This window comes from Oncorhynchus clarkii, chromosome 1 (genome assembly GCF_045791955.1).
Source record: "Oncorhynchus clarkii lewisi isolate Uvic-CL-2024 chromosome 1, UVic_Ocla_1.0, whole genome shotgun sequence".
NCBI classification, from domain to species: domain Eukaryota; kingdom Metazoa; phylum Chordata; class Actinopteri; order Salmoniformes; family Salmonidae; genus Oncorhynchus; species Oncorhynchus clarkii.
In genome coordinates, this window is record NC_092147.1 from 10607681 (window position 1) to 10619576 (window position 11896).

The 11896-nt window shown below is 42.4% G+C and overlaps 1 protein-coding gene across 4 annotated transcripts in view; it reads left to right on the top strand.

Moving 5' to 3' along the window:
- LOC139420491 (dynamin-like GTPase OPA1, mitochondrial) overlaps window positions 1-11222 on the top strand; it is a 78987-nt gene extending 67765 nt beyond the window's left edge. For all 4 annotated transcript variants that reach the window (XM_071170930.1, XM_071170723.1, XM_071170851.1 and 1 more), the window contains 2 exons: window positions 8919-8991; window positions 9400-11222. In XM_071170930.1, coding sequence (XP_071027031.1) covers window positions 8919-8983 — 65 coding nt within the window. In that variant the 3' untranslated portion in view covers window positions 8984-8991; window positions 9400-11222. The remainder of the gene's footprint in view (window positions 1-8918; window positions 8992-9399) is intronic.
- The last annotated feature ends 674 nt before the right edge of the window (window positions 11223-11896 follow it).

An 11896-nucleotide genomic window follows, 5' to 3' on the forward strand; every position in this document is an offset into this window, starting at 1 on the left:
CTGCTTATGTGTCGCTACTCCAGAAGGTTGGGGACACTAGTGTTCTTCGTCATTATCATGCCATGTCTTGGGTTTCTTGTCTATGTACAATGTAAATGTACAACTTCATTCCTTTTTATCTGAGAATTATATTCTGAATGTACACTCACTGCCTTGCAAAAGTATTCACCCCCATGGCGTTTTTCCTATTTTCTTGCATTGCAACCTGTAATTTAAATGGATTTTTATTTGGATTTCATGGAATGGACATAGTCAAAATTGTTGAAGTGAAATGGAAGGAAAAAAAACGGACAAGTGGTGCTCATTTGTATTCACCCCTTTGCTATGAAGCCCCTACATAAGATCTGGTGCAACCAATTACCTTCAGAAGTCACATAAGTCACACAAGTGAACTTTAAGTGCCACATGATCTCAGTATCTACACCTGTTCTGAAAGGCCCCAGAGTCTGCACATCACTAAGCAAGGGGCACAACCAAGCAAGCAGCACCATGAAGACCAAGGAGCTCTCCAAACAGGTCAGGGACAAAGTTGTGGAGAAGTACAGATCAGGGTTGGGTTATAAAAATATATCCTAAACTTTGATCATCCCACAGAGCACCATTACATCCATTATTAAAACATGGAAAGAATATGGCACCACAACAAACCTGCCAAGAGATGGCTGCCCATCAACTCACGGACCAGGCAAGGAGGGCATTAATCAGAGAGGCAACAAAGAGACCAAAGATAAACCTGAAGGAGCTGCAAAGCTCCACAGTGGAGATTGGAGTATCTGTCCATAGGACCACTTTAAGCCGTACACTCCACAGAGCTGGGCTTTACGGAAGAGTGGCCAGAAAAAAAGCCATTGCTTAAAGAAAAAAATAAGCAAACACGTTTGGTGTTCACCAAAAGGCATGTGGGAGGCTCCCCAAACATATGGAAGAAGCTACTCTGTTCAGACGAGACTAAAATTGAGCTTTTTGGCCACTAAGGAAAATGCTTCAGTTGAAGTCAGAAGTTTACATACACCTTAGCCAAATACATTTAAACTCAGTTTTTCACAATTGCTAACATTTAATCCTAGTAAAAATCCCCTGTTTTAGGTCAGTTAGGATCACCACTTTATTGTAAGAATGTGAAATGTCAGAATAATAGTTTAGTGATTTATTTCAGCTTTTATTTCTTTCATCATATTCCCAGTGGGTCAGAAGTTTACATACATGGGCTTTAAATGGTTTAATTTGTGTGAAACGTTTTCGCTAGCCTTCCACAAGCTTCCCACAATAAGTTGGGTGAATTTTGGCCCATTCCTCCTGACAGAGCTGGTGTAACTGAGTCAGGTTTGTAGGCCTCCTTGGTCGAACACGCTTTTTCAGTTCTGCCCACAAATGTTCTATAGGATTGAGGTCAGGGCTTTGTGATGGCCACTCCAAGACCTTGACTTTGTTGTCCTTAACCTCTCTGGGATATGTGGGACGGTAGCGTCCCACCTCGCCAACAGCCAGTGAAAGTGCAGGGCGCCAAATTCAAAACAACAAAAATCTCATAATTAAAATTCCTCAAGCATTCAAGTATTTTACACCATTTTAAATATAAAATTAACGGTTCATCCAGCCACAGTGTCTGATTTCAAAAATGCTTTACAGCGAAAGCACCACAAACGATTATGTTAGGTCACCACCAACTCACAAAAAAACACATCCATTTTTCCAGCCAAGGAGAGGAGTCACAAAAAGCACAAATAGAGATTAAAATTAATCACTAACCTTTGATGGTCTTCATCAGATGACACTCATAGGACTTCATGTTACAGAATACATGCATGTTTTGTTCGATAAAGTGCATATTTATATACAAAAATCTGTTTACATTGGCGTTCAGTAGTTATAAAACATGCAGTGATTGTGCCGAGAGCCACATCTATTTACAGAAATACTCATTATAAATGTTGATGAAAATAGTGTTATACATGGAATTAGAGATATACTTCTCCTTAATTCAACCGCTGTGTCAGATTTTTTAAAAACTTGACGGAAAAGGCAAACCATGCAATAATCTGAGTTCAGCGTTCAGACAACAAAGCAGCCAAAAAGATATCCTCCATATTGGGTAGTCAGCATTAGTCATAAATAGCATTATAAATATTCACTTACCTTTTGATCTTCATCAGAATGCACTCCCAGGAATCACAGTTCCACAATAAATGTTTGTTTTGTTCGAAAATGTCCATTTATGTCCAAATAGCTTCTTTTGTTAGGGCGTTTAGTAAACAAATCCAAAAGTGTGTTCAGAAAAGTTCAAAAAGTTCCGTTACAGCCCGTAGAAACTTGTCAAACTGAGTATAGAATCAATCTTTAGGATTTTTTAAAATCATAAATCTTCAATAATGTTCTAACTGGAGAATTCCAATGTCTGTAGAAAAGCAATGGAACGAGAGCTAACTCTCTCGTGACCGCGCCTCAGGGCCTGTGGCACTCTGCCAGACACCTGACTCATTCCTCTCTCATTCGGTCACACTCACAGTAGAAGCCTGAAACAACATTCTAAAGACTGTTGGTATCTAGTGGAAGCCTTAAGAAGTGCAACATAACCAATAATCCACTGTATCGACAATAGGGGCTGAGTTAAAGTACGAGTCTCAGATTTCCCACTTCCTGGTTGGATTTTTCTCAGGTTTTTGCCTACCACTTACAGACATCATTCAAACAGTTTTAGAAACGTCAGTGTTTTCTATCCAATACTACTAATAATATGCATATATTAACATCTGGGACAGAGTAGTAGGCAGTTTACTCTGGGCACCTTATTCATCCAAGCTACTCAATACTGCCGCCGTCACCAAGAAGTTAAGCCATTTGCTACAACATTGGAAGTATGCTTGGTGTCATTGTCCATTTGGAAGACCCATTTGTGACCAAGCTTTAAATGATGTCTTGAGATGTTGCTTCAATAAATCCACATAATTTTCCTTCCTCATGGTGCCATCTATTTTGTGAAGTGCACCAGTCCCTCTTGTAGCAAAGCACCCCCAAAACATGATGCTGAAGCCCCCATGCTTCACGGTTTCGGATGGTGTTCTTCGGCTTGCAAGCATCCCCCTTTTCCTCCAAACATAACGATGGTCATTATGGCCAAACAGTTCTAGTTTTGTTTCATCAGACAAGAGGACATTATTCCCAAAAGTACGATCTTTGTCCCCATGTGCAGTTGCAAACCGTAGTCTGGCTTTATTATGCCGGTTTTGGAGCAGTGGCTTCTTCCTTGCTGAACAACCTTTCAGGTTATGTCGATATAGGACTCGTTTTACTGTGGTTATAGATACTTTTGTACCTGTTTTCTCCAGCATCTTCACAAGGTCCTTTGTTGTTGTTCTGGGATTGATTTGCACTTTTCGCAACAAAGCACGTTGAGCTCTAGGAGACAGAATGCGTCTCCTTCCTGAGTGGTATGACGGCTGTGTGGTCCCATGGTGTTTATACTTGCGTACTGTTGTTTGTACAGATGAACATGGTACCTTCAGACGTTTTGGAAATAGCACCCAAGGATGGTCAAAGACTTGTGAAGGTCTACAATTTTTTCTCTGAGGTCTTGGCTGATTTCTTTTGATTTTCCCATGATGTCAAGCTAAGAGGCACTGAGTTTGAAGGTAGGCCTTGAAATACATCCACAGGTACACCTCCAATTGATTCGAATTATGTTAATTAGCCCATCAGAAGCTTCGAATGCCATGACATCATTTTATGGCATTTTTTCAAGCGGTTTAAAGACATAGTCAACTTCGTGTATATATACCTCTGACCCACTGGAATTGTGATACAGTGAAATAATCTGTCTGTAAACAATTGTTGGAAAAATGACTTGTGTCATGCACAAAGTAGATGTCCTATCCGACTTGCCAAAACTATAGTTTAACAAGAAATTTATGGAGTGGATGAAAAGCGAGTTTTTTTTGTTTGTTTTTTTTACACCTTTTTCTCCCAAATTTCGTGGTATCCAATTGTTTAGTAGCTAATATCTTGTCTCATCGCTACAACTCCCGTGCGGGCTCGGGAGAGACGAAGGTTGAAAGTCCTCCGATACACAACCCAACCAAGGCGCACTGCTTCTTAACACAGCACGCAACGTGCACCTGGCAACTTTGGTTAGCGCGCACTGCGCCCGGCCCGCCACAGGAGTCGCTGGTGCTTGATGAGGCAAGGATATCCCTACCGGCCAAACCTTCCCTAACCCGGACGACGCTAGGCCAATTGTGCGTCGCCCCACGGACCTCCCAGTCGCAGCCGGTTACGACAGAGCCTGGGCGCGAACCCAGAGTCTCTGGTGGCACTGCTGGCGCTGCAGTACAGCGCCCTTAACCACTGCGCCACCCAGGAGGCCTGAAAGGCAAGTTTTAATGACTCCAACCTAAGTGTATGTAAACTTCCGACTTCAACTGTATGTCTGGCGCAAACCCAACACCTCTCATCACCCCGGGAACACCATCCCCACAGTGACTCGTGGTGGCAGCATCGTTCTATGGGGATGTTTTTCATCAGCAGAGACTTGGAAACTGTTCAGAATTGAAGGAATGATGGATGCCACTAAATACAGGGAAATTCTTGAGGGAAACCAGTTTCTGTCTTCCAGAGATTTGATACTGGGACAGAGGTTCACCTTCCAGCATGACAATGACCCTAAGCATACTGCTAAAGCAACCCTCAAGTGGTTTAAGGGTTAACATTTAAATGTCTTGGGATGGCCTAGTCAAAGCCCAGACCTCAATCCAATTGAGAATCTGTTCTATGACTTAGATTGCTGTACACCAGCGGAACCCATCCGACTTGAAGGAGCTGGAGCAGTTTTGCCTTGAATGTGCAAAGATCCCAGTGGCTAGATGTGCCAAGCTTATAGAGACATACCCCAAGAGACTTGCAGCTGTAATTGCTACAAAAGGTGTCTCTACAAGGTATTGACTTTGGGGGGGATGAATAGTTATGCACTTTTGTTAGTTTTTTTTGTCTTATTTCTTGTTTCACAATTTAAAAATATTTTGCATATTCAAAGTGGTAGGCATGTTGTGAAAATCAAATGATACAAATCCCCCAAAAATCCATTTTAATTCCAGGTTGTAAGGCAACAAAATAGGAAAAATGTCAAGGGGGGTGAATACTATCACCAGCCACTGCACATCATTCAGGGTTTAGACCAGGGCGCAGTACTGTTACTGTAACCACAATAGTTGTAAATGATATTGTCAATGCTTTAGATGCCTAAATGAATTGTGCTGCCTCGTTTTGTTGACTTGTCAAAGGCTTTTGACACCATTTGATCGTTCTGTTTTATTGAGTAAGTTGTCCTCAGTAGGCCTGAACACTGATGCCTGTATGTGGTTTCGGAACTATCTCTGTAATATAACTATATTGTGACAGAGGGGGGGTCAAATCTGAATTACTTGATGTGCATAAAGGGATAGCCCAGGGTTCGATTCAGGGGCCACTATTGTTTACGCTGTATATAAATAACATTGGAACTACTGTGATTTAAAATATATATATAAATGTTTATGCTGATCAAACAGTGTTGTACTCTGTTGCACCATTTGTAAACCAAGCCTTTTCACATTTGCAGTGTGATTTCCATGCGCTGCAGAAGTCACACTTGGATCTTTAGTTAGTTCTTAATGCAAACAAAACAAAATACATGCTATAGGTCCTGTAACTTAGACATATTTGACCTTTTTAAATGACTTGCCCTCTTCTAAATATCTTGGTATGTGGCTAGATGATATATTGGGGTTTAAAACGCATGTTTCTGAGCTGGTTAGGAAATTGAAGATCAAGATGTGATTAACTGTTGTTTTGCTAATAAAAAGGAAGTTGTCCAGGCCACTTATGTCTGTTTTAGATTCCGGGGATATTATCTATATGCATGCAGCAGCTTCCACACTTAAACCACTAGATGCTGCTTTCCATTGTGCCCTTGGATTCATTACTGCTGATCGTTTTAGAACTCACCATTGTGTATTGTATCAAAAAGTGGGTTGGGCCTCTGTATCTAAGAAGAGAGCAGCGTTTTCTTTGGTTTATTTACAAAGCACTCCTGCAGAGACTTCCCATGTATCTGACAACACTGGTCAAGGTCACAACAACAGCGTACGGTACAAGAGCACAACATTGTGTAGTGCTAGAGGTTCCAAGGTTTTTATGCTCCATAGATGTGAAATGTGTTGCGGGGGAAGCTCAGGCTTGAATACCTGTTGCCCTTTAGAGAATTTATAACATTAGTGGGGAATCCTCTAAGTGAAGATTGGGTTTGTTTTGTGATTGAGTATTTTATTGTGTTGATGTTTGTATGCAGGGTTGATTTTGAAAAGACTGTTAAAATAAAGGTTCATAAAAAAATAAATGAACTGTACACAGTAGCTCTTTTATAAGTGGCACATCTAGACTCCGCTGAGCGGCAGGGGTTTTCCCTTGGCTTGTTTTGATATGACAGAGATGTCCCTCCCTCCTCCTTCATGGGTCTGGGACAGATAGATGTTGCTATTGACTCCATTTGAGTTATGTTTTGCGTTCGGTGCCCGACCCACTCTCCTTCACCCGGTATGTGTGTTCCTTAACTTCTTTTGCACCCTTGTGGTTGGGTAGAGAGTTCTAGAGTGGGGCTCCAGCCAGGTTAGGTTTCAGCCCCAACGCACCTGCCGTGATGGTGGCACCGTGTCACCGTGCCCTCTTTCCCAGCCCTAATGCCACCAGTACGTGTTGGAATCTCCCCATGTGCCTCTGTGTTAAAGTATCAAAGACTGGGTGGAACCGTGTCACCGTGCCCTCTTTCCCAGACCTAATGCCACCAGTACGTATTGGAATCTCCCCATGTGCCTCTGTGTTAAAGTATCAAAGACTGGGTGGAACCGTGTCACCGTGCCCTCTTTCCCAGCCCTAATGCCACCAGTACGTGTTGGAATCTCCCCATGTGCCTCTGTGTTAAATTATCAAAGACTGGGTGGAACCGTGTCACCGTGCCCTCTTTCCCAGCCCTATTCACCCCCCTTGACATTTTTCCTATTTTGTTGGAATCTCCCCATGTGCCTCTGTGTTAAAGTATCAAAGACTGGGTGGAACCGTGTCGCCGTGCCCTCTTTCCCAGCCCTATTCACCCCCCTTGACATTTTTCCTATTTTGTTGGAATCTCCCCATGTGCCTCTGTGTTAAAGTATCAAAGACTGGGTGGAACCGTGTCACCGTGCCCTCTTTCCCAGCCCTAATGCCACCAGTACGCGTTGGAATCTCCCCATGTGCCTCTGTGTTAAAGTATCAAAGACTGGGGGAATTTATTTGTGTGTGTGTGTGTGTGTGTGTGTGTTGAGAGAGGGAGGAGGGGAAAGGTGTTTTTCTACCACTCTTCTGCTGTTTTTCATGGCTTAGATGTGTGTGTTGGTCATAGTGATTTCTCAGCACTTTTAGTGTCATATTTCAGGACTCTGAGGTGTGTGTGTGTACTTAAAGACTGCCGTGTGACTTTCATCTTTCAGAAAGGGATACATCTACACCCGTGCCCCCCACCAAAGGGTCTTGCCCCAGCCCCTCTCTTTAGGATAAGGTTACCCTCTAAATGCAGCTCCCACCGTCGTGTTGAAATGGACACTTAAAGGAGTACTTCACTTTTTTACAGCTTGATGTGTTAGATGATTCCTCATACTGTTTTTTTGTTAACATGCTCACATGCCTCTGACTTCCATTGACTGTTAGCTTGTGGTGGTTAAGATTAGCTGAAGTGGCTGTTTTTTAAAGAACTGAACCATGGATTACAGTTCCTCTTGGCCCATAGACTACTTTAAGGGTGAAGAACCATCTAATGTCAAGCTGTGATCTACTCCTTTTTAAAACACTGTTGGTCTGCTAAACCGCTATGATTTATCGAGCCGTAGAAATCAAGGAGTCTTCTGGTTTTGAAGCTTTCAGACCTTTGTCTTAAGTTTTTTGTTTGTTGTCAAGAGCATTTGAAGATTCTCTTCTGATAATATCTCGCCTCAGAGTTTTGTTTGTGCTTGGGGCAGCTCCAGTTGGATTAGTCTACTGGAATAGAGTGAGACGGAGAGACGGGGCAGCTGGCACTGCTAGTCCCCTATAGGCCTCTTTTTTTCTAATTTGCTAAGACTTACTCTTGCCATTTGTTTATTCAGCGATTTTAAAGACTCTTTATAACTGCAGCCCATCGTGTGACAGTACATGTTGTACGGACGGATTTCTCCTCAGAACACCATCTCGGACAAAAGGACCCCAACAGCGGGACGCGGTGACTTAACTTTTCTTCAGTGTATTTTCCCTTTCATGTGGAATAATGTTATGGTATCTCCCATCCATTAGCTAGACATGTGCCTGGAGGGACATACCATGTCATGTTTTTTTTTGGGGGGGGGGGTCTTTAATGTGGTGTGGGTGTGTGAGGTATGGTATGGTCAACAACTCCCCTCTTCAATAGAATATTTCACTTAAGTGGTAGTTTTATTTAGGTTTGAGGGATGTCAGTGGGGACTGTCTGCTGATTAGCTGACACAAGAGGTGGCAGAACAATGGCCTGTGACACGTCTGTTATTCTGCTAGTGAATACATACAGAATGTCAGGTCATTGGTTTCACACTCATTCTAAGAAAGTATGCCACAGGATATTTATTGTGTATATATTTCTTGTGTATATATTTCTTGTGTGCTGGTAGTTGGAAGGCCATGGTCACAACAGGAGGACGTAGAGTCTGAGAAACTTCAAGTAGTGTTGGGTCTCGCAGGTGGAAACACAATAGAATAGGCCTGTTTAGCCAACTCAACCAACTTCCATGACAACAGTGGTTTCCTGGGTTGTACTGTATCAATTGAGGCATCTTGGATGCTCTCCATATCTACTGTTTTTGTTTTGCAAAGACTCAACTAACCCTCATCCTCTCTTTCCTCCTCTGCAGAGAAGGTCCGTGAGATTCAGGAGAAACTTGAAGCCTTCATAGAAGCTCTTCACGAGGAGAAGTAGAACACCAGGTATCTGCCTGTCAAGCATCTCACATGCTGCAGTACATAGACTATTAGTGAGCAGTGTTGTACAGAAATGTCTCTAATATAAATATATATGTGTAAGCATTTCACTGTGTACACCTGTTGTATTCGGCACATCCGACAAATATGATATGATTAGAATTTGATTTGAATACATATATACACATACAAATACATATACACTATCGTTTCAGCTGTTTCCAGCTACAATGGTAATTTACAACATTAACAATGTCTACACTGTATTTCTGAACAATTTTATGTTATTTTAATGGACAAAAAAATTGATTTTCTTTCAAAAACAAGGACATTTCTAAGTCACTCCAAACTTTTGAGTGTGTGTGTGTGTGATATAGATATACAGTAATTCATCTCACCATTTCTCCTTGGCAGAAACCAATGGATCACAGAAGCATTGCACTGATCAAAGAAGACTAAATCCTCCCTCTGTAAATGACTGAACCCCCCCCCAGTGACGCCCAACTGTTGCTCCTAGTTTTTTTTCTGCGAGTGGAGTTTATCGGATGGAGCCCTTAACACTGAGGAGGATCAGGTTATCAGTGTTGCTGAGCAGATAGCACTTCCTCTGCTCAGAGTGGGCACCATGCTTTATAGGCCCATGATGAGTACACCAGACATGTCCTCTTCACACAGGAATCCAACAACTGTCTCCGGGCTTTTTTTTGCTCTGCATTTTTGGCAGGGAAGACGAAGAGAGAAGGGGGAGGACAAGATTGAAGTTACACACCTCGTGACTGACTGACGGATCGACCTCATGTCGTCTTCCTCGCTCTCTCATTGCTCCCTCGTTTCTAATAAATGAGGCGGTTGTGAAGGTTTTCTCTCTCACTGCCAACTTCCTTTCCTTTGTTTGGGAATGTCTTTAATCGGCTTGAGCACCTGTCAGAAGTTGTGTCCCAAATTGCACTGGTCAAAAGTAGTGCACTGTGGAGGGAGTAGGATGCCATTTGGGACGCATCCCAGAATGTCTGCTGGTGACCAGGTGAGTCAGACGTGGTGTGTGATGGAAGGGTGACGGGAACCACCCTCCTCTCTGTGGATTGACTAGCTGTAAATTAACGCAAGGGGTTGAATTGCCTGTTGGGTTGAAGCCATTCTCCTGCCTATTGTTAGCACTCGTTCCACATAAGACTTAATGTGAATTCACTTCAGTTATCCCAGCAGCTAGCTTTAAGCCAGTGCGTCACTAACCGTACAGGTACAGGCCTCAGTTATTAACCCTCACTTGCACAACAGTCAACCTCCATCCTCCTAAAACTAGAATATATGAACAGTGGGTAGAATATTCCACACTAGTTGTAACAAAGATAATATAATATAGATTGGATTTCTTATTTCAGGGAAGCTGACTTAAGAGAGTTATGTTTGCTATTGATAGGCAGCGCGCAATGCCCCACTATGCACCACTCTCTCTGCCCTACTGTGTGCACCTCATCATCAAAAGGGTTTATATTATGGCATTTCATTTCACTGTTGGACGAAACGGCCTCTACTATCTTTGTTCTGGGTGAAGATCCAGTGTTGGACTAGAATCTAGTTCAACCTGCAGTGGATGGAACCATATTGTCCAATCACGTTGGAGGAAAGATGCTCGTTGTATTCAAACGTGGTGACAGAGCTGCACAGGCATCTTTGGGTTCTTGGTACATTCATTCCTTTCACTTTTTCTGCTTCTTTATGCTCCTCTGCCTCTGGGCAGGTCACACTGTCTGACTTGCTGGTCTCTACTGGTGTCTCCTGAGGGACCTTTTTCTCTCTCTGCTCTACTCCATCCATCCATGTTTTCTTTATTTTTGATCCTCTCTCTTGCTCTTCTCTCAAGCCCTCATCTTCTATACTCTCTGTCTCCTATTTCACCCCCCCCACTCTTCCCGGCTCTAAAGAGTGGAATGAAATGGTGACTGGTATACTTAACCCCGGTCCTTCATATGTGTATATGGGTTAATACCGTACGTGGTGTACATGTAAAGTTAATACCAATCATGAATCCGTTATTGCTTATGGGATGAATGTCAGAGTGTGATGCTCTTGTAACAAGATATCCATCGGTTGGTTCAACACCTACAGTTCTCTTTGATGTTATAGAATGTAATGTTTGCATGGTATACCCCATCAGATGTGCTTTATTTATTACAAATTTGATTGTTTAAGAAAGTGAAAATAAAATTGATGTTAATAAAAATGTAATTTTCCAAGAAGTTGTTTCCGTTTTATGTCATTGACATTTGTCTTTTAAAATGTTTTTTTATTTTAACTTTATTTAATCAGGTTGGCCAGTTGAGAACAAGTTCTCATTTACAACTGCGACCTGGCCAAGATAAAGCAAAGCAGTGCGACTTAAACAACACAGAGTTACACATGGGATAAACAAACGTATAGTCAATAATACAATAGAACAATCTGTATACAGTGTGTGCAAATGACGTAAGGAGGTAAGGAAATAAATAGGCCAATAGTATGCCAAAAATATGAGGTAGGTAGTTGGTTGGATGGGCTATTTACAGATGGACTATGTACAGCTGCAGTGGTCGATAAGCTGCTCCTACAGCTGACTTTAACGTTGGTGAGGGAGACATAAGTCTCCAACTAGAGCGATTTTTGCAATTCGTTCCAGTCATTGGCAGCAGAGAACTGGAAGGAAAGGCGGCCAAAGGAGGTGTTTGCTTTGGGGATGACAAGTGAAATATACCTGCTGGAGAGCATGCTACGGGTGGGTGTTGCTATGGTGACCAGTGAGCTGAGATAAGGCAACGCTTTACCTAGCACATACTACCTTTTGTTACCACAGTCTTGTAGTGTGAAAGACTAAACAGACCGTTGCTGACGAAACGTTAAATGCAACGGGTGGTCGTCCTATAGCCTCTGATCA